The sequence below is a fragment of the Dipodomys spectabilis genome, unplaced genomic scaffold, assembly GCF_019054845.1.
Source record: "Dipodomys spectabilis isolate Male_0828 unplaced genomic scaffold, ASM1905484v1 ptg000069l, whole genome shotgun sequence".
In the NCBI taxonomy this organism is placed as follows: Eukaryota; Metazoa; Chordata; class Mammalia; order Rodentia; family Heteromyidae; genus Dipodomys; species Dipodomys spectabilis.
The window spans coordinates 26,271,807-26,298,490 of NW_024870746.1; the positions used below are offsets into that span (position 1 = coordinate 26,271,807).

At 55.0% G+C, this 26,684-nt stretch overlaps 2 protein-coding genes across 3 annotated transcripts in view; one reads left to right on the forward strand and one right to left on the reverse strand.

The window, feature by feature from the left end:
* Positions 1 to 302: 302 nt before the first annotated feature.
* Positions 303 to 8,276, forward strand: Mybph (myosin binding protein H). 2 transcript variants are annotated; one of them, XM_042681923.1, is made up of 11 exons: positions 303 to 531; positions 631 to 765; positions 1,433 to 1,600; positions 3,695 to 3,783; positions 4,072 to 4,267; positions 4,411 to 4,550; positions 5,270 to 5,429; positions 6,454 to 6,608; positions 6,803 to 6,989; positions 7,497 to 7,549; positions 8,006 to 8,276. In XM_042681923.1, the coding sequence occupies exons 1-10, from the start codon at positions 354 to 356 to the stop codon at positions 7,511 to 7,513; spliced, it is 1,425 nt and encodes a 474-aa protein (XP_042537857.1). In that variant the 5' UTR covers positions 303 to 353; the 3' UTR covers positions 7,514 to 7,549; positions 8,006 to 8,276. The 2 variants fall into 2 exon arrangements, with proteins under 2 accessions (XP_042537857.1, XP_042537858.1); XM_042681924.1 differs by having other exon boundaries at positions 6,472 to 6,608.
* Positions 8,277 to 8,586: 310 nt separating this feature from the next.
* The window catches only part of Adora1 (adenosine A1 receptor), a 33,792-nt gene continuing 15,694 nt past the window's right edge, over positions 8,587 to 26,684 (reverse strand). Inside the window, exon 3 of the mRNA XM_042681929.1 lies at positions 8,587 to 10,467. Within this exon, the coding sequence (XP_042537863.1) occupies positions 9,825 to 10,467 (643 nt within the window). The 3' untranslated portion in view covers positions 8,587 to 9,824. The remainder of the gene's footprint in view (positions 10,468 to 26,684) is intronic.

A 26,684-nucleotide genomic window follows, 5' to 3' on the forward strand; every position in this document is an offset into this window, starting at 1 on the left:
TGGCAGCTGTCTCTGGGGCCCCGACCCCTGGCACAGGTCCTGGGCATGTCCCAGTCACCCATCTGTGCCCTCCCCCATCCGGGCACCAGCACCCTGGCCGTGAGGGCCAATCGGGGTGCTGGCGAGTAGCAAGCTCTTCAAGGGGCCTTTCCTCCCCCAGAGCTATTCCTGGCCTGGGCACCTCCCCACCCTGTCCCCCTGCCTGACCTGACCCCACAGCTGGGAATGGTTTGTTGGGGGTGGGGCTAACTCTGACTATATAAGCTGGGACCTAGGTGTCCCAGGCACCCTGGAGGCCCAGACCCTCCACTGCTGACCCCATCCATCCAGCCTGACCCCCAGCCAGCCCGGAAATGACAGGAAAAGCCGCCTCCGAGGCCCCTGTCTCTGAGCCTGCCAAGGTGCCTACCACAGAGCCTCCCGGAGACACAGCAGCCTCTGGGGAGCAGCAGCATCCGGAGCCTGGGGCCTCTGCTGCCCCCGAGGCCCCGGCAGCCCCCGCGGCCACTAAGCCTGCACCTCCAAGCGAAGGTGACCAGAGGCAGGGCAGATGGAGGAGGGAGGGAGGCAGGCATGCGGGGAGTGACTCTTGGCCATGAACTTCTGTATCTCACGTTGGCTTCTCCCCAGATGTCCCCAGCGCCCCCCTGCAGCTGACCGTGGAGGATGTGAGCCCCAACTCCGTAACTGTGAGCTGGGAGCCCCCTGAGAACCTGGGGCGGCTGGGGATCCAGGGCTACGTGCTGGAGTTCTGCAGAGAGGGAGGTGAGCACCTGGCTCAGCCCTTCACATGCCCAGCCTCGGTGGGCTAAGAGGGGAGCAGGGGATGGGCCCGGCCCCCACAGATGGGGTACCCCAGAGATGCAGAGGGAGCTATGCAGGCCACCTCCTGACATCCAGTAACCCCAAGAATGCCACTGGTCCTTAAGCTCCTGAGAGCCTCTGGGTATCAGAAAGGTGGGGGACCCTGGGCATGCTCTGATGGGAAGGGAAGGAAGGGGGTACGGGGTACTGAGGGACTCTGCTTGGTAGGGTAATGCAAAAAGCTCATAGCAGAGGACTGTGGGGTGGTGCACGTAATAGGAGACAGTGAAGAGAAATAGGGAAGGGCGTGGGGGCCTGGCCCCATCTCTGCTGCTACTGACCTCTTCCGTGACAGTCAGGCATGCTCTCTGCCTCAGGTCCTACCTTGCTGTGTGACTTCATAAACGTGTCCAGTCCCCTCTGGGCTTCAGCAATCCCTTCTCTGCCCACCATTCCAGCACTCAAACATCGGGTTATCCTTTATGTCATTAGACACTAAGAAGTCAGGGAAGAGGAGCCAGGGGGTATCAAGGCCTGAGAGCCAGGCAGACTTCTGAAGATCAACGCGGAGGAGCAGGGGGCCCTGGCCGTCACACCCCACAGCTCACGTGCTCTCCACTCCCCTCAGCCTCCGAGTGGGTGCCCGTGAACGCCCGGCCCCTGATGGTGACCCAGCAGACTGTGCGGAACCTGCCTCTTGGGGACAAGTTCTTGCTGCGGGTGACGGCAGTGAGCTCTGCAGGGGCCGGGCCACCGGCCGTGCTGAACAAGCCTGTCCACATCCAAGAGATTATCGGTAAATCCTCCCCTCAGCCCCAAGCGCTGGAGAAGCAGCAGGATAGGTGCAGGACCGGCGAGCCACATGCCTGGCCTTCAGAAAGGGTCACATTCCTTGGCACCACAGAGCCTCTGGAGACCAGACGCCTCTCCCAGAGGGTCCAAAGCTATCTGCAGCCAGAGACAGGAGCTGGGCTTCCCTGCTCACCTGGCCCACGGTCCCCACGCTAAGAGGCCATCTGCCCTTCTTCCCCTTGTCTAGTCTTCATCCCTCCAGCTGCCCTGGGAGCTCACCTGTGCCCATTTGCTGGGGCCTGAGTTCCAATACTCCCAAAGGTTCTGGAAGAGAGAGGCGGCCAGCTGGCCACCGCTGTGCCATCACCCCGGTAGGAAGAAGAAGAGGGCCTATAAAGGGCCCATGAAGGCGTTTCCATCCCCAAAGGCCGGCACCTTAGAGGAGACCTGGGTGCTGACCCTATTGCTAATATTTCTATTTGCAGGGTGCATTAGTCTCTGTCTTACCCTCGCTCCCCTCCCGAAGCCGATCAGGTTTCAGTCTGTTAATGGCTGTGAGTCATTGGGTCTGATCTCAGGTCTCTGGGGACAAGGCAGGGCCCCTGGGTGAAGAGAGACACAGGCTAGCAGGTGGTCTGAGGCCTTCTCCATCTTCCTGTTTGTTCCCACACTAGGGAATCAGATGGTGGAAGGTGATTGCCACGTCCCACAGTTCTGAGCTAGGTACCCAGAAGGAGAGAGTATCATGGTCCCTGGAGGGGTCAAATGTGGAGTCCTGAGAGTCCTGAGGCTTTAGAACCTCATGTCTTGGTGGGGATGAGCAGATCCCCACGGTCCCAGGGACACCCTTGAGGTCACTTCATCTTTCAATGATGGTCCCAGACTCTGAAGTCCCCCAGGTCTTTCCCTACCACCTAGGCTGCAGGACCTAAAACTACAGTACGACAGGACGGACTCCAGCTGCCTGGGTAAAGCCCAGACCTTGTCCCCCAGAGCCCCAGAGAGCCCAGTGCTGGAGGAGCCAGCCATCCTCAACACCCACTTCACCATTAAAATTCCTCTGGCAGAAGAGTAGGGGATTTCCTGGAGAGAAAGGGTGTGGGGGGGGGGGAGAAGGCTGTGAATAAGTGGGGGAACAGCCAGACTCTTGGGCAGGGCAGGGCAGGGCAGGGCAGGGGCCTATCCAGGATCCTCAGCTGTCCCCTCCTGGGCCACCTGGAGCTGCCAGCCATTCCTGACCCCCTGCAGCTGCCCCTGGAGCATTCCATGCCTGATGCTCCCCCTGCCAAGTGCCTGCTCAGCTAATCCTTGGAGACACAGTGTTCCTTCTCACTGTCTCCACCTTCTCCTCCTCCACCCTGTGTGCCGATGACCAACTGCTGCCACCTGTTCGCCACTGAGGAGGCTCCATCCCGGCCCTGGCACTCTCCCCTCCCCCAGGGACAGGGGTGACTGCCATTTTTGTTGGACTGTCCAGTGACACCTGATTAGGTGATGGTCGGGAAGATGGTTCCCACCACCTCAGGTGGCTGAGGCGGGACTTCAAGAAGGACTTGCCATCTGTGAAACTGGCAGAGGAATAGGGGCACACCTGCTCTGGCCTTGATTAGGCAGGCCAACACAGGCGTGGGCCAGCAGGTTTCAGAGTTCTCTGAAAGTCCTGTGCTGGGGGGAGGGGGAGAAGAGGGGATGGATTAAGCTGGAAGCCTCATGGCTTCCCTGGGCTGTCAGGCTGACAGGTGCAGCACCTGCCTCCCTCCAGGGGGAGCCAGAGAGCCAGCAGGCCCATCTGGAGCTTGAGAATGCCTGGGTTGCAGGACAAATCCCAGCCTGGCAGGGTTGAGGTGCCAAGGGAGTGCCCGAGATGCCTCCCGGTTCACACCACGGAGGTCCTGACCTCCCCGGAACCTCTCGCCTCTCAGCTCCCCAGGGGCCTTAAAGGATTTGGGGCCCTCAATCACAGCACTGAGCGCCTGAGCCTGACCCAGTGCCCCCGGGGGCCCTCCTGCTAGCTCTGCAGCCCTCGCCTGCCTCAGAAGCCCCCGCCCCGCCGTCCCACCACCGTGCTAACCCTCCGCTCTTGCTTTCTTTCATGCAGAACACCCCAAGATCCGTGTCCCCCGCCACCTTCGTCAGACCTACATCCGCCATGTGGGAGAGGCAATCAATCTGCAAATCCCCTTCCAGGTGGGCTTGCCCGTGCGGAACACCAAGCCCTGCCAGTCAGAGGGGCGCCAGGAGAGCCCCAGAAATTGCCACGGGGACCCTGACTGGGACCACTTAAATGGGCTCACCCCCCCACACACACACACCCTTCATCATGCTGTAAGCTGTGGACAGGCAGGTTGTCCCGGAAGGACATGGCTCTGGGCAGCATATGTAGCTCCAGCCCAGCTGATACCCCTGGGTGTTGGAGGGCAGGAAATGGGGTGCTGGCACCTGCTGCTGTACCCACCACAACAATACCTCCTTCAGGGGAAACCCAAGCCTCAGGCCTCCTGGACCCACAACGGCAATGCTCTGGACAGCCAGCGGGTGAATGTGCGCAGCGGGGACCAGGACTCCATCCTCTTCATCCGCTCTGCCCAGCGCTCCGACTCTGGTCGCTACGAACTCACCGTGCGGCTGGAAGGCCTGGAGGCCAAGGCAGCCATTGACATCCTGGTGATTGGTACGGGGCCCAGGGGAGACATGGCTGCCTCACCAGGAACTAGCTGACAGGATTGGGATAGGGCTTGAGGGAGCATGGCAGGGGTCAGCTTAGTGTGGGCACTGTGCTCCACGCATGCCTCCCTTTCCACTCTGGTCCTGCAGAGAAGCCCGGACCCCCCAGCAGCATCAAGGTCCTAGACGTCTGGGGCTGCAACGCGAACCTCGAGTGGACACCTCCCCAGGACACAGGCAACACGGAGCTTCTGGGCTACACGGTGCAGAAGGCGGACAAGAAGTCAGGGGTGAGGCGGGCTGGGGGCTGGGAAGAAGTGGCCGGAGAGGCTGCAAAGGCCTGTCCCACCACAAAGCTCAGGACTGTGTGGACCTGGGCAAGACTCTTGATTGTTCATGCCTCAGTTTCCCTCTGAAGTCTGCAGGGAGACCTTTTGAGCTCTGGCACTGTTTCTGGGGTTTTAAACTCAGGTCCTCAAGCTGGCTCTGCTTACTTGAGCCATGCCTCCTATTCAGCATTTTGCTAGTTAACTGGAGATAAGAGTCTCATAGACTTTTCTGCCCAGGCTGGCTTGAACTGTGATCCAAAGATCTCGGCCTCCTGAGAAGCTAGGGTTATGGGGGTGAGCCACCCCACAGCTGGCTTGTTTCTGATTCAGGGAACTCTGCAGGCAGTTGAGCACCTGCATTTCCAAGGGGCATCTGGGTGGTATTGAGGTCACACATCTGGGTGGTATTGAGATCACACATCTGGGTGGCACCGAGGGCACACATCTGGGTGGCACCGAGGGCACACATCTTCCAGCTGCACTTGGAGCTTGAAGCTCTAGGACCCTGAGGACCAGAGAGCTCACCTGAGTGACCCAGGAGCTCCTCCTCACTTCCAGGCTCCTTGCTTGGATGGTTCCGGCCTAGCTGGGGTTGAATGAGGCCATACCAGGAGCCCCTGAGGGGAAGCGGGGAGGTGAGGGTGGAGGAGAGCGGAGGGTGACGGCTAGGATCCCCACAGCAATGGTTCACCGTGCTGGAGCGCTACCACCCCACCAGCTGCACCATCTCTGACCTCATCATGGGCAACTCGTACTCCTTCCGGGTCTTCTCAGAAAACCTGTGCGGCCTCAGTGACTCGGCCACCACCACCAAGGAACTGGCTCACATCCAGAAGGCAGGTGGGTCTGGGCTCCATTGGGAAACCAGGCCAGGGATGGAGTATTGCCTGTGAGTCTCACCTTGACTCCGCATCTTCGTCAGTGGGACAACCCTGCTCGGGGCTTTGCTGGGAACATTTGCTGCCCTCCTCCCACGCCACAATAGTGTGCACGCGCACGCATGCGTACAATCACACTGTGTAAAGTAATCACATGGCTGATAGTTTAACAGACCCATGCAGATGAGCAGCAGCCCCTGGGAGGCAGTGTGTGTATTCTAAAGATGCACGTGGAGGCAATATCACCCCCATCCTTGACTCTCAGGTGCAGTGTCCCCAGAGACCTAGCCCACGAGGGGCAACGCGTTCACAATAGTTAGACTGGCTAGTGTGCAAGAGCACTAACCTCCCGGCCCAGAAGACAAGACCATATATAGATGGGAGGAGAGATCCGGTATTTACCACTGCCTCCCACCGGTGCCTAGTCCTTGCAGATCAATGTTAAGTTCCAAGTCTTCTCTCTACTATCCTGTAACAGATCTGGGCCCTCCCCTTCCCAGGGTCTCGGAGGTTTCTTTTTTTTTGGGTCTGGTTGTGGGGCCTGAACTCTGGGCCTGGGCGCTGTCCCTCAGCTCTTCAGCTCAAGGCTAGTGCTCTACCACTTGAGTCACAGCACCACTTCCAGCTTTTTTCTTTTTGCTTATGTGGTGCTGAGAGGAATCGAACCCAGGGCCTCAGGTATGCAAGGCAAGCACTCTACCAGTGAGCCAACTTCCCAGCCCGGTCTCGGAGGTTTACTGGAAGCTGCGCTCTTTAATGCCACAGAATTAGGAAGACATTTTTGTTTTCAAAAACAATAATAATAAGCCAGTCACATAGATGAGACAAACGTCGCAGATGCTGCTCTGGTCTCCACCGGCCACCCCCACCTGGCTCTCTGCTCACCGCCCCACCCCACCCCTGCTCCACCCCACTTTCTACTTTTTTGACATTCTTAGTAACCACAACTTGACCATGCCTGTCTTCCTCTACCTCTATAAAACCAGCTTTCCCCCTGAACCCAGATGTCGCTGCCAAACCTCAAGGGCTTGTTGAACGAGACTTCTCAGAAGCCCCCTCGTTCACTCAGCCTCTGGCTGACCACACCTCCACGCCCGGATACAGCACTCAGCTCTTCTGTAGTGTGCGAGCATCACCCAAGGTGAGGGGCCCTGGGCTGGAGGGGAAGCAGGGTCAGCACAGTGGACAGATCCCCCTGGCGTCCCCACCTAGACCTGGGGATGGCCCGTGGGAGCCAGGTCCCCATCTGCACAGCCCGTTTCCTCCCCCCTTCCCCGCCCTCCCCCCCTCCCCCCCCACCCCAACTCACTGTACCTCTTCTGACCGCACTTCCAGCCCAAGATCATCTGGATGAAAAATAAGATGAACATCCAGGGCGACCCCAAGTACCGTGCCCTCTCTGACCAAGGCATCTGCACCTTGGAGATCCGGAGACCCAGTCCCTTTGATTCCGGGGTCTATACCTGCAAGGCCATCAATGTGCTGGGGGAAGCATCCGTGGATTGCCGGCTGGAGGTCAAAGGTGAGAGACGGAGTCACTCTCCAGGCACACCTCCCCCCACCCCAGACAGCACCCCCACCTTCACCCTCTTGAGAACTGGACGAGGCATAGCAAAATGTTAAAACTATAAGGCAGCTGCGAGCTGGTGGCTCATGCCTGTAATCCTAGCTACTCAGGAGGCTGAGATCTGAGGATTGAGGTTCAAAGCCAGCCCAGGCAGGAAAATCCATGAGTCTCTTATCTCCAGTTAACCACCAGAAAACTAGAAGAGGTGTTGTGGCTCAAAGGGGTAGAGTGCTAGCCTTGAGCCAAAGAGCTCAGGGACAGTGCTCAGGTCCCGAGTTCAAGCCCCACTACCACCATGAATAAAAAGTAAAGCAGGAAGGAAGAGGTAGTAAGGATGGCAGTCAACCTGAGCGAATAACTTTCCTGATGAGAAAGTGGCCCACGGGTGCTGTGTCCTGGGACCTTGAACCTTCCTGTTTGCTCCTATCTTCCCCAAGCTCTAATCTGTAGGCTCTCTTCCAGCCTCAGCCACACACTGAAGAGCCAGGACAGAAGGAGGCTAGGATGAGGAGACAGTAAGTGTCTGGACCCCCTGCTACTGCTAGGGGAAGCGTGGGAGAGGCAGGGACAGGGGTGGGGCAGAATGGGAAGGCGCGAGGCAATGGGACCAATCTGCCATCACAGACAACTAACGTGCATTCCAGAGTCTCCAAGTGCCCACGCAGGGCGGGGTGATGCGGACGAGGTCTGGAAGCAGATGGCACAGCCAACGGGCACAGAATAGGTTTTAATCCTTGCGCTGAGTGACCATCAGCATGAGCCTGCTTCCTCAGCAGGAAAGTGGGGACACCAGCCCTCCTCCCTTGGCTTGGTGGTTCTGTGGCTCCGGATAAGCCAGGAAGTTTCTAGAACTGTGAAGGACACAGCTCAGCCCTGGGCACTGGGCCTGAGGGAGGGTAGCCTAGGAAGGGAAAAGGGACTCCTAGACATTTCTTGTGGCACGTGTCTGAGTTCACGCATGTTCTCACCAGGTCCTGCAGGCCTGAGGATCGATTCCCCTGGCTTAAAGTCAAACCGTACAGATGCCAAGATCTCCATAGCAACGGCTGATGCTAGCAGGCTCCTGGTACCTGCTAGCCTCCCTCTGCCAGAGGCTGGGGTCCAGAATCCCAGGAGTGTGCTTGGCAGGTCACAGGCCAGGCCTTGTGGGTACAAGATGGTCCCCAAAGCACAGGGATTGGAGCACCCTGCAGAGTTGCGTGCTGGGTGAGAAGCACTCAAATAAAGGTGTGTGGCGTTACAGCGCGGGGCTCTGTGGCAGTGTCATTGCGAAGGAGGTGTTTGAATGTGCCACCATGGGAAGGGGCCGGTGAAAGGGTCTCAAGATGCCCTGGGGCATTTCTTGGACGTGTGAATGGCCTGAATCTTGCTCCCGGATTCAGAGTTTACTACCCCAGGTAGCGACAGACAATAGATGTGCCCTCTTTGGGAAGCCTCCTTGCTCTGACCACATTCCCCCAACCTCCCCGTCTTCTCCCCGCCCCCCACTCAGCTGAGGTCATCTGTTACCCTCTGCCAGCGACGGGGGTAGACGCCAGGGGTCTGCTTGCCATGAGGGTTCACAGTCTTTTATTAGTCACATGGGACTCCCTTGAGAGCCAGGGACACCACACTCCAACAGAGGGTAGAGGCTGGAATCCGGGCCTGGAGTTATTATTCACACTCAGGACCTGTCAGTCTAACAGTCCCTCCCTCTCCTGCCTGCCTTCCACATGGGGGATCCAGGCTTGTCAGGGTAGGGGGTGCTCCTAGCCCAGACCCCTACAGGCCTAAGCATAGTCTATAACAGAGCTTCCAGAGCCCTTGAAAACTGAGCTAAATACCAGGGACATTTAGAATATTTCACTTTCGGCTGGCAAGCCTCTTCCCACATTGTCTGGAGTTGATCTCCACTGGCCTGGTCCCACCTGCCACACCCAGCCCAGGAGTAGCCAGTCAGCTCCTCCCCAGGCCTCAGAGGACTCCCCAGGGTTGGGATGACTTGGGCTCTCTCCATTGGACCCAGCAGCAGCAGAGACCATGTCAGCTAGTAGCATCCAGGCCTGTCACCAAGGGCTAGTGGAGCTAGGTGGCCCAGGTGACAATTTGAAAGGCCAAGAAGGAGGACTCAGTGCTGCCCCCTAGTGACTGAGATCAGCACTTCTCATACCTCACTCATTGCCCGGGGCTCAGAAGCCTTTCTGGGAGTTCAAGGGCAGATGTGAGAAATGATCTCTGGACTCCTCTTGCTGCCTCTCCCAAGCATCACGCCCGGGCTGTTCAGAGCAAGGTGTGCACCGGCATGGCCAGAGATAGGTGCAGAATCCTTGCTGGTGGGAACTGAAGCTACTTGCTTCCTGACCCTTCGCTGCTCCAGGAGAGAAAGCAAGACCAGGACATCCCCAGTCTCCTCCATTCCTTCATCTCAGAAGCAATCCTCATGTTTGATCCCTGGGTTACCACCCCCGACCATGAGTGACTCCCCTGTGGAAACTCACTCATTGGCTCCTCCACAGACAGGCCTCTAGGACCTGCTCACCCTGAGGTGCTAGGCTGCTCTTGAGATGGCCAGGCAGAGGCAGGGGATCCGCACGTTTTGCTCTCGCCTCATCACGGCCTGCCCTCCCAAACCTCCCTCGCACCCCGAGGTGCAGGGCAGCTCGCTCCCTGTGGAGGGGGGCCGGCTCCGTGAGCTCCTCTCAGCATCCTTCCCAGCGCCCACTGCCCACCAGCCAGCTGGGGAAAGGCTCGGGAGGACCCGTGGGCCAGTGGGGACAGGGCTGGGCTGAGCCGCCAGGCGCAGAGGACAGTCTAGTCATCAGCTTTCTCTTGAGGGAGGTCATCGTCGTCGATGGGAGGTTCGGGCTGGCAGCGGAAATGGTCGTTCCAGATCTTCAGGAAGGTGACCCGGAACTTGTGGATGCGGAAGGCATAGACGATGGGGTTCATGGCCGAGTTGCCGTGCGTGAGGAAGATGGCGATGTAGATGAGGATACTGGGCTTCTGACAGGTGGGGCAGAAGAGGGTGATGCAGTTCAAGATGTGCAGCGGCAGCCAGCTGAGGGCAAAGAGGAAGAGGATGAGGGCCAGCGACTTGGCGATCTTCAGTTCCTTGCCATAGTACTTCTGAGGGTCGCCTGAGGAGGCGGACACCTTCTTGTTGAGCTGCTTGCGGATCAGGTAGAAGACCTCCAGGTAGATGAGAACCATGAGGAGCAGCGGCGGCAGCACCCACACGAAGAAGTTGAAGTAGACCATGTACTCCATGCTGATGACCTTCTCAAACTCACACTTGATCACCGGCTCCCCCGCGCTGCCGTTGGCCACCCAGGCCTGCTCCACCTCACTCAGGTTGTTCCAGCCGAACATAGGGGTCAGGCCCACCAGGAGGGAGAGAATCCAGCAGACAGCGATGGCCACGGCTGCCCTTCGCGGGGTCACCACAGTCTTGTACCTGCAGGGGAAAGAACAGGAAGGTGTTGGGCGCTGCCTTTCATTGCCTTGAAGCCCGCCCACTCCCGGGAGGGTTCCAAAAGAAGGATGCCCTTCCTCCCCCCGCCATCCAGGGCCCATAGACTATGTGTGGGAGGACAGTCTCCAGACCTAAGGTTACTTAGGGCAGAACTTGTAATGCCCTGGTGCATCTCTCCTCCAGAAGAAGGGAATCTGGAAGAAGGAGGAGGAGGAGAAGGAAGAGAAGGAGGAGGAGGAGGAGAAATAATAAAAGGCCTCCTTTAGGACTTTTAAGAAAATAACCAGGGCTGAGGTTGTGACTCCAGTGGTAGAGCCCTTGCCCAGCAACTGCAAGGTATTGAGTTCAAATCACACAGTACTGTCAGAAAAAAGAAAGAAAATGAGCAGGATCCAGGTATCGGAGCCTGTAGTCCCAATTACTTGGGAGGCAGAGGCAGAAGGATTTCATTCTGAGGCCTGATGAAAGTATAAAACCCTATCTGATAAATAAAACTAAAATGCCAAAGGGTTTTGGAAGCATGGGAGCGGTAGAGTGCTTATCTAGCAAGGTAAGACCCTGAGTTCAATCCTAGCTATTATCAAAAAAAGAATGGAAAGAAAAGAAAGCCTTGGTGGGGCAGGCAGGCACTGGCAAGAGGAGGGCTGCCCGGCTGGCAGGTGAGGAAATGGCTGAACATAGTCTGCAGATCTATTTGCCCAAGGCCCCACTGGAGCTAGCAGCACTGTCCTGGCTTCTACAATAGCCAGGAGATTAACAAACACCTTTCACCTGACCGCCCCTTCTTCCGGGCCTGCCCCCTACTTCCTGTCAGCATCTGTCTCCCACCCCCTTCCTGTCCTCCCATCCCCCCTCCAGTCCCTCCAGTGCCCCTCTCCTAAGGGACTGGCCTCAGCAACCCCAAGCTACCTATAGGAATGACTTCCAGAGAGTAAGCTGGTGTTCATAAGCAGCTACTTAGTGCTAGATATGTGCACTCATTCCATGCATGTGTACACAGGTGCACGAGTGCATTATCAGCAAACATTTATTCAGTGTTTTCTCTGTGTGTGTGTGTGTGTGTGTGTGTGTGTGAACTCTGGGACTGTCCCTGTCACTTAGCTTTTTAGCTCAAGGCTGGTATGCTGCCATCTGAACCACAGCTCTGCTTTCAGCTATTTGCTGGTTAAGTGGAGATGAGGGTCTCAGGGAATTTTTCTGTCTGGGGTGGCTTTGAGCCTCAAGCCTCAGATCTCCAACCTCCTGAGTAGTTAGAATTATAAACATAAGCCAAAGGTTCCTGGCATATGCAGTGTGTTCTGTGCCAGGCATTGCTATCTGGGCTGGGAATGAATAAAAGATCTCTCTGTAGCCCCTGTGAAGCTCACATGTTCAGTGAAGAGATCAACAACAGAAAAGCAAGGAAATGAGACAGCCACATGTCCTGCTAGGACTCTTGAAAGGAACAAGCGTCTAATACCAAGGGCAAAGCTCCTGAACTTACCACTTGCGCCACACCTTCAGCCCCTCTTTTGAACAGGTTATGCTTTTGAGGTAGAAGCTTGCTTTATGCCCAGGCAACCCTGGCCTGTAATCCTCCTGTTTATGCTTCCCCCTGTCATGGAGGATGGCAGGCACATGCTACAGCACCCAGCCATCCTGCTTCCCCTGCAGCAGAGACAACAGGCATGCACCACCGTGCCCACCCACTGGTCGAGATGAAGTCTCACAACATGTTGTGCTGTGGCTGACCTCCACCTGTGAGCCCCTACTCCTCCTCCCAAGTAGCTTGGATTATAGACTTGAGCCACGGCGCCTGGTTCTGCCAACTTTTTTGCCCTCATATATCACAGCATCCACAGAAGGTATAACACATATGGCTGACACAGAACACAAGGCTGCCCTGGGTCCTCCCCGCTCTGAGAGCTGAGGGTTTTAGTATCTCAGACACTTCCCACTTCCCATTAAACCCACCCAGACAGCAGCCAGCCTTAATGCCCTCAGCCCACACACTGGCCTTGGCGTGGGTGTCCAGGGCTGGGTCCTGTCCAGCGCTGGGCTGTGAGCTGGCAGAGCAGCTGGACCTTGCCCAGTTGTTATTTTCCAGTGCAGCTTTGGAGAGAGATGGAGTGCTCTCCTGAGCAGTAAACAGCTCCAGGGCCCATGGTGTGTGGTGTATGGGATGGGGGTGGGGTGGGATGCTGGGCCTGAGAATCTGCAGCTTCCTCCTCGATAATGACACCGAAGGTCCCTCTCACCCTGGGCTGCGACTCCTTTAGACCCCTTTCCTGTCCATCGATCTGGATGGTAGAAGCCAGGTACCCATCCCCTGCCCCATCTAGAAGACAAGAACTAAAGGCTGGGGGCGTGGCTCAGCAGCAGAGCACCAGCCTAGCCGACAAGCCCTGGAATAGGCCGTTGGGATTGCAGATACAATCTCTTCATCATTTTTGTGGAGAAACTGAGGTCTGGACACATTCAGAACATGGCCTCTTCCCTGTCTCCTGCTCCCCTCCTGTCCTCAGAAGAATATCCAGGCTGGTGCATCCACTGAAAGCCTGACAACTCAAAGGGGGGACCCAGATCCGCAGTGTGCTAACTCAGTTCCCCCTCTGTCAAAGCTCCAGCTCAGAGGGTGAGTATGGCATTAGACATGAAGGGGTAAATGCTCTGTAGACACCGCCAACTATCAATCTTCCATACGTAGCCTGAGCCCTCACCCTCTGGCTCCTACACAAACATCACTTGGAATTACCCAATAGCCCTAGGGACTCAGCTCACAGAGCCTGCGCACTGCGCAAACGCCTCGCCGCTAGCTCAGAGCCTTCTCCTCCTGTCCTCCTCTGCGCATGCGCGTCAAAGGAGAAGCACAGGGGGATCATTCTGCGGATCAGCTCTCCCCTGGAGGATCATGGGAACACGTCCCGGAAGCAAAGGGGGCTGAGGCTGCAGCAGGAAGGGCTGGGCCGGGCCAGGTGCTCCATCCCTACCACTGTCAAGCACAGCTTTTGTTTGGATCCCACTGAGGGTTTGCAAAGCCCTTTCCCAGTCATGCCTCAGGTGAACCCTATCCCCACCTCTCACTGCACAAGGAAGCATAGCAGCTCACCCTTGGCACACCTTAGAAATCCACTTGCTCACATCTCCTGACTCTAAGCTGTAGGAGATCAGGGGCCCTTTGGAATATCCCCCTTGCCTAAAAGCTTTTAAATGGGAAGTTCAGGCCAGGTACCCATGGCTCCCACCTGTAATCCTAGCTACTCACGAGGCTGAGATCTAAGGATCATGATTCAAAGCCAGCCAGCCAGGGCAGGCAGCTCTGTGAGACTCTCATCTCCAATAAACTAGCAAAAAGCCAGAAGTGAAGCTGTGATTCAAGTGGTAGAACTCTGGCCTTGAAGATTAAAAACTAAGGGACAAGCCGGGCGCTGGTGGCTCACGCCTGTAATCCTAGCTACTCAGGAGGCTGAGATCTGAGGATCTCGGTTCAAAGCCAGCCCGGGCAGGAGAGACCGTGAGACTCCTATCTCCAATAAACCACCAGAAAACCGGAAGTGTCGCTGTAGCTCAAGTGGTAGAGCACTCGCCTTGAGCTGAAGAGCTGAGGGACAGCGCCCAGACCCAGAGTTCAAGCCCCACGACCGACAAAAAAAAAAAACAAAAAAAAAACTAAGGGACAGTGCTCAGGTCCTGAGCTCAAGCCCTACGACAGGCACAAAATAAAAATAAATACATAAAACAGGAACCTCTGTTCTCTGCTCCAGGACGTTACCACCCAGACATGGAGAGAGACAAAGTAACAGCTACTGCTGCTGTACTGATGCCCATCCAGCCTGGGCACCGGGGCTCTAGCCCAGGTAGGCCTGTGTCAGGACAGGGGTTGGGCACAGACAGTGTCCTGGATAGGAGAGAGGCCACTGGGAGCTGGAAAGGTGCCTCCTCCTCCCTCCACCCCTCGCCCCTCCTGACCGCCCAGAGCCCTGGGGTTAAAGCTTTCCTGGGGCTCCTCCAGGAACAGGCCTCGAGGCCGACCTACAGCACAGGGTATCGGTCTTCATCTGTTTTTCTTGCTATTTTCTCCTTGGTGGGAAAGGCTAGATGCAGGACCGTGGCTGAGGTGGGACAGGCTCTCACAGGAACGCTGCCTTCTGGGACCCCCGGGAAGTACTTACTTCTTCCTAAGCATGGGAAAGGAAGGCAAAAGCACCCATAGAACAGGGGCACAGAAAGTATATTCAATGCCTGGAGAGGTCCCTCCAAAGTCGGTGCCCAAGCGCACACTACTCCCAGAAGCTGTGCTAGGTAGGAATAAGGCAGAGAAATGTGCAGCCTCATACAATGGGTTCATGATCACCAACTGGACCTCTACAGACAAGCAGGTAGTACCAGTTACAAAGATGTAACAGAAGGTTTTGTGCAGGACATAGTAACGCACACCTGTAATCAAACATGTGGGAGACCAAGGCCGGATGGAGGCCAGCATGGACTACATAGAAAAACCCCTGTCTTTTAAAAGCCAAAAAGATAAAACTGAAGGAACCAGGGCAGGAACTCCTCCATGGCGGAGAGAATCCACCACCGAGACATGCCTTTGGGTTGAGATAAACACGGAGTCCATAGTATGAATTAGTAGGCATCTTCTTACCGATGATGCCACCTGGGAAAGACTTGGTACCTGAAGCGGTAGCATGGCAGAGACACAGAAGGAGATGGAATTTTTAAGAGTGAGTTGAGTTCACAGGCCAAGCCCACACTGGACCGGGCTAGCTCTGTCGCTGGGTGGTGGAGAAGGAGGGACACGTGTTACTGGGAGAGCAACATTTTAGGGTGCAGAAGGCAAACTTCCCTCGGCGGGGGAGTTCTGCCTGGGAGCCACCACACCTGTGTGTTTCAGTGCTCTCTGAGGGGAGTTAATGGCTGCCAGGAAGCTCAAGGTAAAGTGCCTGAGGCCCTGAGCCCCACACTTAGAATCACAAACACACACCGGGAACCAGCGGCTGAGGCTCTCTCCCTTCCACTCATTAAGCAGATACTCCTGGAGCATGTATCTGACCCAGGAACCTGGTTAGGATTTGGTAACACCGACCAGAACAGGCTCACATGAGAGATCTGCTCTGAGGCAGACAACAGATTCACAAACAAACCCGCCAGAACCTTCCAGAATGAACTGGAGTATGTCTGGAGTATTCCGGAGCCAGGAGCGCCAGTGATGGCCAGGGCGGGAGACCAGTGCTGATCGCCAGCTGGCTGGGCGGGCACAGCCCCGGGGCGGGGCCTCACAGGCGTTACACAGAAGGTATGGATGACGCTGAGCCTGGCAGATCTGAGGAACAGAGCAAGATCACGGCGGAGGAACTGAAGCAGCGGAGCATGAGAGGCTGGCTGAGCTCAAGGCCGGGGCAGAGTGGCTTGCCCATGGCAGACAGGACCACAGTGTGGCTCTAGGGTTTAGTCTACCTGGAAGAAAGCCATTTTTTAGCAAAGGAGTAATATGATTCAGTTTCTGCTTTCAAAAGACAACTCCCGTTGCTGTGTGGAGACCATGTGGTAGCAGGGAGTGAGAAGTAGGAAGGTTGATGGGGGCCCATGTCAGCCATCCGGGCCAGAGAGGCCGCTGCTTCACCCAGGGGCTTGGGGGAGGGGAATCTACTTGGGAACAGGAATGGCAAGACCAGCTGTTGGGTATGGGTATCTGTGCAAGGGAAAGAATTAAGATGATGGTTAGGTGTTTATCCTGACAAGTTGGGGGACAGGACCATCAGCCCTCAGGCCTCTCCCCTCTTGCATAGAACCTAATCTGCTCACCTGGGAACTCCACACCACCTGCACGGATACCCTCTTAATGTGCATACCCGGGGCACCCTCTGACCTCAGGACCGTTGTGCTTCCTACTCATCTCCTAAGAGGTCTGGGAGGCTCATTCTCCACCTCTCCCATTCAGGTCTTAGTTCAGGTGTCTTACCTCCTCAGGGAAGATTCCAGACCACCTTGTAAAACTGGTCTCTGTCACCTTGTAAGTTGTGGCTGTGTTGTATTTGTGTCTGTTTCTCTCCAGTGGAATGTAAAACTCATTTAAAGCAGAGCCTCTATTTATAAGCTCACCACAGTACCTCTAACACTTAAAAGAATGCTTAATGACAAGCTGTTACATGAATGAATAAACACATGTGGAAATGGATGAATGAATCTGTGCATCTATTTACTCAGCAATGGCTGACTGTGGAACCACTGAGCAATGCATTCAGGGAACTAGAGACAAAGACTGAATGGTAAGTGTTGGGTCAGAGACAGTCATTTAGGACAGCAGTTCCAGCCTAGGAGGGGATTACAGGGCTGGGTGAGGGGGTCATTGCCTGGCCCTTCCCCCACCCCCTGCTGGGCTGGGAGCAGTAGGGAATCTGCATTGAGTCACAGCTACTGGCTTAGGCTCCATGATAGAAGACCACAGGCTGGGGGCCTCCTGCCAGCCACCAGCGCCTGGCAGCTCTGAGCCTATAACAGGAGCTTAGATCACTGCAAAGGTAATTCGTTTTTGTTGTTGTTGGTGGTGGTGGTGGTCATGGGGCTTGAACTCAGCGCCTGGGCACTGTCCCTGAGCTCTTTTGCTCAAGGCTAGTGCTCTACCACTTTGAGCCACAGCGCCACCTCTGGTTTTCTGGTGGTTAATTGGACATAAGAGCCTCATGGGTCATGTTGCCAGGCTGGCTTCAAACCTCAGCCTCCTGAGATATAATTAGGATTATAAACGTGAGCTACAGGTACCCAGCAAGGCAATTCTTTATCTGTCTTCACCTTACAGCCACCTTGGAATCTGTGATAACTGGTAGAGAACATCTTTACGAGGAGGCATAGAGGCTACCCCTAAGAAACCTCGAAGGACAGACCCCAGACAAAAACGGTTTCCTTATTGTGACCCGATTGTTCCCCTCAAGTGATGACAGTGATAAGAAACTTTCCATAATGAGCAATCAACCACATCTGGGAGCACAAAAGCCCCCTGTGACCTGGACTATTTAATAATGATGTACACCTCACACCCCATGTCCCCAGTCCTCTCTTTTGTTGACCTAAAGCTCACATCTGTGCCCTGAAGTGGGGCTGACATGATTACTCAGCCTTCTCCCACAGCCTTGTTAAAGAATTTCCTTGTAGTGGTAGACAGCCAGTGATCGAAGCTACTTGGGAGATGAAGACCATGGTTCAGAAGGATCGTGGTTCAAAGCCAGCAGGGGAAAACAGCAAGAACCCATCTGAACAATCTGAGCACGGGGTGTGGCTCAGATGGTTCAGCACCTGCACAGCAAGGCCTAAAGTCTGGAGTTCAAATTCCAATACTGTAAACACACACACACAGCCATGGTGGCACAGGTCTGTAATCCCAACTACTGAAAAGGCATAAGCAGGAGGATCACAGTCCAAGGCCAGCCCGGGGCAAAAATGAGATATCATCTGAAAAGTAACCTAAAGCACAAAGGGCTGGGCGTGTGGCTCAAGTGGTAGTGCCGGCCTAACAACAGCCAGTCTCCTTTCTCTGCCCTAACCACTACTTGTCTCCTTATTTGGTGTGTTGGGGCAATTGGACAAACTCAATATGGAGAAGCCTAGCGTTGGGTCCCTGGCTTCGAACTCCAGTTACCATCCCAGCATTGCCCTTATATAGTGGGACACCAGCAGAGTCCCCCAGCCTTCTAGGCTACAACCCCAGATCCTGCCACATTTCAGCGGCAGAGAGCGCCCAGCTCCTGGCGATAGCCCCCTCAGTGGATGAGAGGCCAACAGTGTACAGAGGCCGTCCTCCCTGAGCTCCTCCCCACCACCACCGGGATCCATCTCGAGGCTGACTCTGAGAACATGAACACTAAGCTTAGAGCAGGCAAAGCTCCGCGTGCCACCGGATGACAAACACATCGCAAGATGATGAGCAACACATCGAGCGACCTAGGCAGGCAAAGAAAAGAGAAGGATGGAGGGGATGACGGGTGGGCTTGGGACCCCTAAAGAGTTCTCTTCAGTGATCTGAGAAATGACCACCAGAGGAAGGTGAGAGGAAGCATTCTGTCACTGCAGGAAGACTTGAGCACACTTGTCCTGAAGCTGTCTGTCCCTGGCTTTCCCTTGCTCTGCCTTACCCTGCATCACCAAAGGCCTGGGCCCTGCAGGCTGCATTTCTCAAGTCCCTGTGCCAACTGTGTGTATGGGAAACACTGATGCGCTGGAGGCCACCCCTCCCCCTATCCCAGCCTGTCTCGGACAGTGGTTTTATCTCTTCTTTGGCTCTATCTCCCTCCATTCAGTTTCCAAGGGCCACCTGCAGCCCGCAGCCTCCGAGATACCTCTCTTTCACTTTGTTAGCCTAGGGGTTTGTTTGTATTCTTGCTCGTCCTTCCACTGGGGTCTCTACAGCTGTGTTGCTTGTGCACTCTGTCCCTGGTGTGAAAGACCCATCACCTTCCTGGCAGTTCAGGATCAAAGCTATGGCAGGAGGATTTGAACCCAGCCATCCAAGGAACTGGCTGCCCGCTAGCCCGTCACTGGCTCAGGAGTGCGAGAGGCTGTATGTGGGGGCAGGACGGGTGAATGTGGAATGTCTGAGTGCCCTGTGGAGTGGCGAGACCGGAGCAGGGTCCTTAGATCTGCCCACCTGCTGCTCCTCACTCAGGTCAGACATGGGGACACGGAGGAGAGGGCTGGAGGGGGCCCAAATGGAGTCTTCCAGCAACCCTGCAGACGGGGTAGTCAGACACTGGGTCCACATCTTCCCGTCCTTGCCTTGGCTTACAGGGAACGGCAGTATTTCATATTTCTGAGTTCTGGTCCCCTCCCTCCTGCCTCCCTTCTTATCAAGAATCTATCTCAGCCACTTGTAACTGGAAACTTGGATCTCAAGACTGGGGGAACTAAGGCTTTCAGACTATTAAACTACTTCCTGCAGAGAAATTCTTCCTCCCATAGGAGAACAGGAAACCAGATACAATCAAAGACGCTCGGCACACTTCAGGGACCAAATATTTAATAGTAACATTACCCAGGGGAGTCTGGCTCCCGGGGACCGTAGGGAGTAGGGGAGGGGACCAGATGTCTGGGCCCTAAGAATCCTGCTCACTTGGGCCTGTGACGTCACCCACCATCTCAGAATCAGTGTCCACTGATCCCTAAAAGAATGGTCAGGTTGACAGCCCCAGGGCTGCAGAGAAGATGGGGTTCTCTGAGCTCCCTGAAAGAAAAAAAAAGCTGGATAAACTGATTAGGTCATTAGCGTAATGGACCTTGGAAATAGCTCCTGGTCACTTGCTGAGGACAAATAACTCCACAGCCTGGTGGGAAAAACAATTAAGTTCATGTATATGATTCCTAACAGAGTCTATTATGAGCAGCCCCTCCCCCTCTATCGCTGGGGTTCCTGCACTGGGGCTGCAAGGAGGAACTCAACCTGGAGACAGCAGCGTGCACGAACGCTGCTGGTCCCCAGCAGCACTTGAACCCTCAAATCGAAAAGACAGCACAGATCACTGAGGCTTCAGTTCTGCTACCACCCCACAGGCTCCAGGGTAAGACCCTGCTTCTTTCTGGGTGTGTTCCAGAGTCCCCCCAGAAGAGCTTGAGTTTCCTCAGTGACTCTGACCCACCGGAGACTAGTGATAAAGGAGGGGGACTCAGGTTTAGGGGAAGCATGTTTTCAAAGTACAGTTGCTTTTGACCTCATTCCTTTCCCCATTCGGGACATATAAAAAAGCCAGCGCACGCACAAGCCACCCCAGCCGGCACTGGTGGCTCTGGGCTATAATTCTAGCTACTCAGGAGGCTGAGAATTGGGAATCAGGGTTTAAAACCAGCGTAGGCAGAAAAGCTCAGGTGACTCTTACCTCCAATTAACCTGTTAAAAACCAGAAGTAGAGCTGTGGTTCAAGTGGTAGAGCACCAGGCTAAAAGCAAAAAAGATAAGCAAGAGTACAAGAGTTCAAGTCCCAGTACCAGCACACACAGACACAGACACAGAGACACAGACACAGACACACACACACACACACACACACACACACACACACACACGACCACTTGTCTGCACACGAACTTAGTGACCTGTGAATAGCTGGTGCAGTGGGGCCTTGGTAGGTGACACCATGCCTTTTCTAGCATGGTGGAGAGCTCGGATGTAGGCCAAGGGGCTGATTTCTCATCAGCCTCTCTGGGCTCTACAGACTGTGGCCACTTGTGAGAGGCTGAACAGAGGCCTAGAACCTGATCGGCACATGGGGGAGGTGGGGCAGGAAGGAGCTAGAAAGACTATGCAGAATTCCCCAGGCCTGGAGAGCAGGACCACAATCCTCCCTGCGGATACCTCACTGTGGCAAGAGCCAAGAGCCCCCAGCTCCATTCCAGGCTCTGCCAGGGGTGAGGCAGCCTTGGGTGAGACGCTGCCTGTAGTTCAGCATCCCTGTGCTCACGGAACGGGAGGGACTGGAAGAGACATCAGCATGCTCTGGCAGACTCTGGCTCCCTTCTTGTGGAATGATCAGCTCCTCCCCCGGGCAGAGCTGAGCTCAGCAGCTTGGAGGAGGTGCACTGAGACCCTTCTCACTCATCGGCAGTTTCTGCCTGCTCCCTAAAAGGCCGACCCTCCACTATGAATTCTATGTCCAAGTATGTGTCCCACAGAGAGAAAGACAGGGGGAACAGATGGAAAGGGAAGAGAAACGAGTGTCCAGTGTACAAACGAAGCAAAGATGCGTGAATGCGGGAGGGGACTGAGTAAGATCCAAGTCCAAACTCTGGCTCCCCCATGAGCAGCTGGGGGTCTTGAGCAAGTCGCGGCTCTGCAGGCCTGGGTTTGCCCTCAGCACATGGGAACAGAAGAGGAGGTGAGGGTGCTGTTAGCTTATCTCAGCATTCGGCAAACATACTGATGGCCATGCTATCACCCCCTGAATGTTGGACTACTGCCCCCGACTGTGTGGGAAGAGATACAAAACTGGGTGCAGGGACACAGATGAACAAAGTCACTTCTGTTCTACTTTGGAAGGCCAGCCAGGGGGCTTTGTTTCTGTGTAACAGCCAAGCCTGCTGCCCAACTCAACCTTGCTTACACAAGCAGCCCACGGCCCCGATCTGTCTAACTGAGGTGCCTGAGTCGGAGTGGCAGAGGGCTGGGGTGGAAGAACTTGCTCAGTCCGGCCCTTGATCCCCACAGCATCCTAGAGAAGCCACAACCTCTGGGAAATGGCAGGGGAGCTCTTTGAGACGATGGCTAGCATGGAGGCTGGAGGTGGGGAGGCAGACTTGGGAGAGCCACGCACCGAGCCTCTCTCAGCCTTTCTGGGACCATGGGGGTGCTGGGCATCTGCTAAAAACCTGTTTCTACCCTGGGAGTGTCATCTGTTCCCCTCCTCCTTCCCCCTCCCCTGCCCCCCCCCCCCCCAGGGAGACTGTGCAGGTTCCAGATGGTTCTGAGGACAGCACCAACATCACCACATGGAGAACAGGGCGGGTGCGCGTGACAGGAGGCCCCCCCCCCTCAGACTTCCCTGGCCTGCGAGATCGGATCGACACTCCGCTCTGAGGAGACGACTGCTCTCACAGTTCTTTCTATGTTCTCACTCTCTTCAGGTGTCAGGGCTCACTATAGCTCAGAACACCCAGCCCCAGGCTCTGGGAAAGATTTGACATATGGCAGGATGTGGGGAGGAGGACAGAGAGGAAGACAGGGAGAGCTCTCCACCTTGGAAGTCATTCCAGAGACAGAATGCATGCCCTTCCCAGAGTCCAGATTCAAGCCCTCCCTTCCACTTCTCAGAACCCGATCAGACACAGCTCTGGAACCCAGAAGAACTGCAGTCTCCCAGGCTCTGACCTTTCTCCTCACCTTACATCCAAGCCAGTGGGGTTTAGAAACCAAATAACAGCAGTAGGGACCCCAGGACTCAGCAATCTGCATCCTCCAGGCGTGGTGTCCTACTGGTGTTCTTTGGGCTTTGAATCCCACCACACGCAGCCCAGGACCCTCCACACCCAGCCTCATCGAGGGAGGAGTCATTCACATGCATCCAGAAGCCAGCCTTGATTGGCCAACAGACAGAATTGCAGCTGTGGCTCAGCTCCCCTCGCCCCTCTGCATTTGCTCAAGCTGCCCGTTAGCCTCAGCCTCAGGGATGGACGAAGTGAAGGGAGAGGCTGGGCACACAGGTGCAGTGGGAGGTGAGGGACACGCAGGCTTGCCAAGGTGGGTGCGGGTAGGTTAGAGTATTCCCTTCCCAGAGCAGTTTGCAACCAAAGGCAGATGCCAGCTGGCCTGCTCGTGGAGATAGAGGGATTCCCACGTAGGAAGGATCATTGAATTTTTTTTTTCTTCCCTTGGCTCACAACTGCCAGTCCCCAAGGACAGGGACAAAGGCCAATTCAGTGTGGCCTTCCTGGAACTACCCCCGGATCTGGCAAACAGCACATACCTGATAATATATGGGACCATTTAGAAATTGCTCTCTCTACATCAGAGTGGCGGGGGGGAAAAAAGAGGAAGAGAAAAGAAACAAAGGACACACGCAACAAATAAAAACCAATTACAAGCCAGGCGCCCATGGCTCATGCCTGTAATCCTAGCTACTTGGGAGACTGAGGATCCAAGTTCCAAGCCAGCCCAGGCAGAAAAGTCTATGAGACTCATCTCCTATAAACCAGAAAAAATAAAGCCAGAAGTGGAGCTGTGGCTCAAGTGGTAGAGCACTAGCCTTGAGTGGAAAGAGCTCAGGGGCAGAGGCCAGGCCCAGAGTTTAAGCCTCAGTACAAGCGCAACCACACACAGTTAAAAAACATAGTAGACATTAAAGTAAATGTCACCATCCTCCCGGGGGGCGGGGGGGGGGGGGGGAAGAGCCCTGACTGATGAGAGACAACTCATCAGGAAGAATTACTACAGCGTTCTCAGGATTCCCATTCAAAGTCTTGCCTCAATCACCCCTGCCCCAGTGTCTCAAGCCACTTGGATCACTGGTTCCACCAAGAGTCTAACCACACTTTCTCCGGCTTCTAGATCAGTCCCTCTCACTACTGCTAGGCCTGCTCTGTGGGACACCTTGTCCTTTACACCCAGAAAATGGAGCAGGGCCCCACCAGACAGCCTCTCTGAGAGCTGATCAATAAATTCATTCTTAGCCACTTCTTCCATTCTTCAAAGGCCTGTAAATCACATACATGTGCCCCAACTGGCCAGGGAAATCTCATGTTATGACATGAGGCAGGGGAGAGGAGAAAGCTTATTAAATCAAAGTCTTTTTCTTTTTCCATCTACCATTCACGAAAACTTCAAAGTGCCGTGCTCAGAGCTGGAAAAAGAAAAGGCAGAGAGCCTGCAGTAATGGGCCTTGGGGAGCTCACCAGGCAAAGCTCCGGAGGGGGCAGACACGAGCAGCAGCAGAGGGCATGTGGGGTGGCTGGCATAAACCCCAGCTGGTATAAACACTAGCGATCTGGACCATTTGGAAGGCCCCATGTTCAATTCTACAAGGGCCTGAGCACCTGAACTCACCTCTCTCTCCCCTCCCCGCTGTGCTGCCGGTATCCACATCTCCAACAGAGCACCTGGCTATCCAAGGAAGCAAAGCGCAGGTCACAAGCAGAATTCTGCCACAGGCCTTTGCAGGCATGGAGGGCTGGGTGTCTCTCATCGGCTCTCAGAACCTCAGTTTCCTCACTTATAAAGTAGAGCTGCTACCTGCTAGGCTGACTTCCCTGTGACTCCGTGTTTACCGTTTGGCCTTTCCTCTGCTCTTTCCACCCCCCAGCTTTAGGAAGGTGCCCACTCCACAGATGCCTACGCCACCTGCCCAAGTCCATGTGCCTAATGGCTGGAATCGGAACTGCAGCTCACATCAGCTACCTCCAAAGCTGGTGTTGCTTAGTTTTATGGCAGTCTTTTTCTCATTAATTTAATTAGTTTATTCATTTATCCACTCGTCTATTTATTTATTTGTTGTGACAATTCTGGGTCTTGAACTCAGGGCTGCATGCTCTCACTTGGCTTTTCTGCTCAAGGCTGGCATTCTACCACTTGAGCCACATCTCCACTTCTGGTTTTTTACACATTAATTCGAGACCAGAGTCTCTCGGATTCTCAAACTGGCTGTGAACTGTGATCCTCAGATCTCAGCCTCCTGAGTAGCTAGGATTGATTGCAGGTGTGAGTCACCAGTGCCTGGCTTACATTAGCTTATTGACAAATAATAATTGTATATGTTTCTAGGACACATACTGATGTTTCCATATTTGGATGCATTCTAACAAGGGGTGAGTCTCGGCTTTCAAAGTTGCTCAAGAGTAGCTCTGACAGCCAGGGTTGTGTTTCCTGCACTGCTCCCAGAAGGCTGAGAGGAATCTGAGGGCAGGATTGTGGTCTTAGATTCCCTAGTATCCCTGGCAGGTCTGAGCAGCCCAAGCCGTAAAGTGGCTATGAATCACCTGGGGTCATTTTAAAAATGTAGATTATGAATCAGCAAGTCTGGGGTGAGGCTGGGCTACTGCATTTCCAGCAAGCTCCTGGGGTAACGAATGCCAAGGCTGAATACACTCACACAAGCAAGGCCTGATGGCACTCGGCCCAATATCTGATACAACCTGGTTTGGGGAGGAAGGTGATAGAGGAAGCCCAGAAAAAGAAAGTCATTGTCTCGGATCATGCAGGAAATAGAACCCATCACAGCCCCGTGGCTGTTTCTCTCAATGGAAAAATACCTCCCTGCAGGGGGGTGGGAGAGGCTGAGAAGCTGGGACAGCGGAAGGAAGAGTGGCAAGGCTGCCCTTCAATGCCTCCACAGTGCCTAGCACAGCATCACCGGGCAGTGCCAAGTGACGATGCTGCCTGATGTCCTCAGCTTGCAAGGAAAACGCAGGTTCTGTTGCTGCCTTTACCGGCAGAAGAGTCGAGGCCCAGGGAGGGGCAGCGCGAGCCCTGACTTGGCTGGTATTTGAGCTGAGACAGAGCCCCGTCGCCTTTCCATAGGCCCATTCTCTCGGCAGGAAGCCCTCTCCTGGAGCGAGAGGTCACTGAGACCCTCAGCACTTTACCCCACCAGACATCCGGGCCCATCTCCCCCACTCCCTGCCACGCGGACCTCGTGGGATTGCTTCTGCAGTGTGGTGTTAGCAACACCTCCCGATTTAGCTCCCCTGCCCTCGTGATCCAGGTAGCCGTGTGAATGAGCACACGCAGGTTCTGGGGCTGGAGAGGAAGCAGGCAGAGCCTAAAGGAAACTGGGCGGCAGGCCCCGTCATGCCCAAGCCCCCCAGCAGTCTCTACCTCAGAAATGTCAGGCTTCTAGCCCAGCAGCACTGACTTCTCTGGCTATCTGCAAGATCTTGTCCTGTGTCTCCTTCGGGGCCTGGAAGCTCCCAGGGAGGGTTCCCTGCAGTCTAGAAATCCCTGAGGACAGTGGCCTATCACAAATCTTACTCACTTGCTATCTGGAAGGCTCTCGTTCCAATCTCAGTTTCGCAATGTACTAGCGGGGTAATGACTTCCCAGTCACCCTGTGCCTCCAGTTCTCCATTGCATTATTTGCAAAAAGGGTGGCTTTGCAGGCGTAAATAAGAATCAAATTGTGAGCAAAGAAGTCTCCCAGGGGAGATACTCAGCAAGCAGGGGCTCCATCCTCCTATCAGCCACAGGTCTGATAAAAGGCAGCAGTGGCTCAGAGCAGCGGCCTGTCTGAAGGTCTGAAGGGAGGGGGGAGGGCACGCAACTGATGTTTCGGAGGCAGCTTGCCAGAGCATCACACCTGACATCAGCCGACCATGCCTTCAGCTGTGTGCAAGGCACAGACACACCTCCAAGGCCTTGGCACGTTGTGAGAGGTTTGCTCTGTCCATTCCAACCATATAACAAACATCCACACACAGTTATCCATCCGCCCATCTTCTTCCCTACCACCAAGCAGCAGGAGGAAGAGGGAGGACAAAGGCCTGTGATAATGGAGGGAGATATTGGGTTATGCATTTGTTTCCATATACATTTCTTTTTTTCTTTCTTTCTTTCTTTTTTGTTTTTGCCAGTCCTGGGGCTGGAACTCAGGGCCTAGGCACTGTCCCTGAGCTTCTTTTGCTCAAGGCTAGTGCTCTACCACCTGAGCCACAGCACCCCTTCTGGCTTTTTCTGATGATATGGTACTGCAGAATCAACCCTAGGGCTTCATGCATGCTAGGCAAACACTCTGCCAGTAAGCCACCTTCCCAGC

Coding starts and splice junctions, on each gene's coding strand:
- Mybph (XM_042681923.1), top strand. CDS start 354: ATGACAGGAAAAGCCGCCTCCGAGGCCCCTGTCTCTGAGCCTGCCAAG. Junction 3,784..4,071: donor ATCTGCAAATCCCCTTCCAG/GTGGGCTTGCCC, acceptor TACCTCCTTCAG/GGGAAACCCAAGCCTCAGGC. Junction 6,609..6,802: donor GTGTGCGAGCATCACCCAAG/GTGAGGGGCCCT, acceptor CCGCACTTCCAG/CCCAAGATCATCTGGATGAA.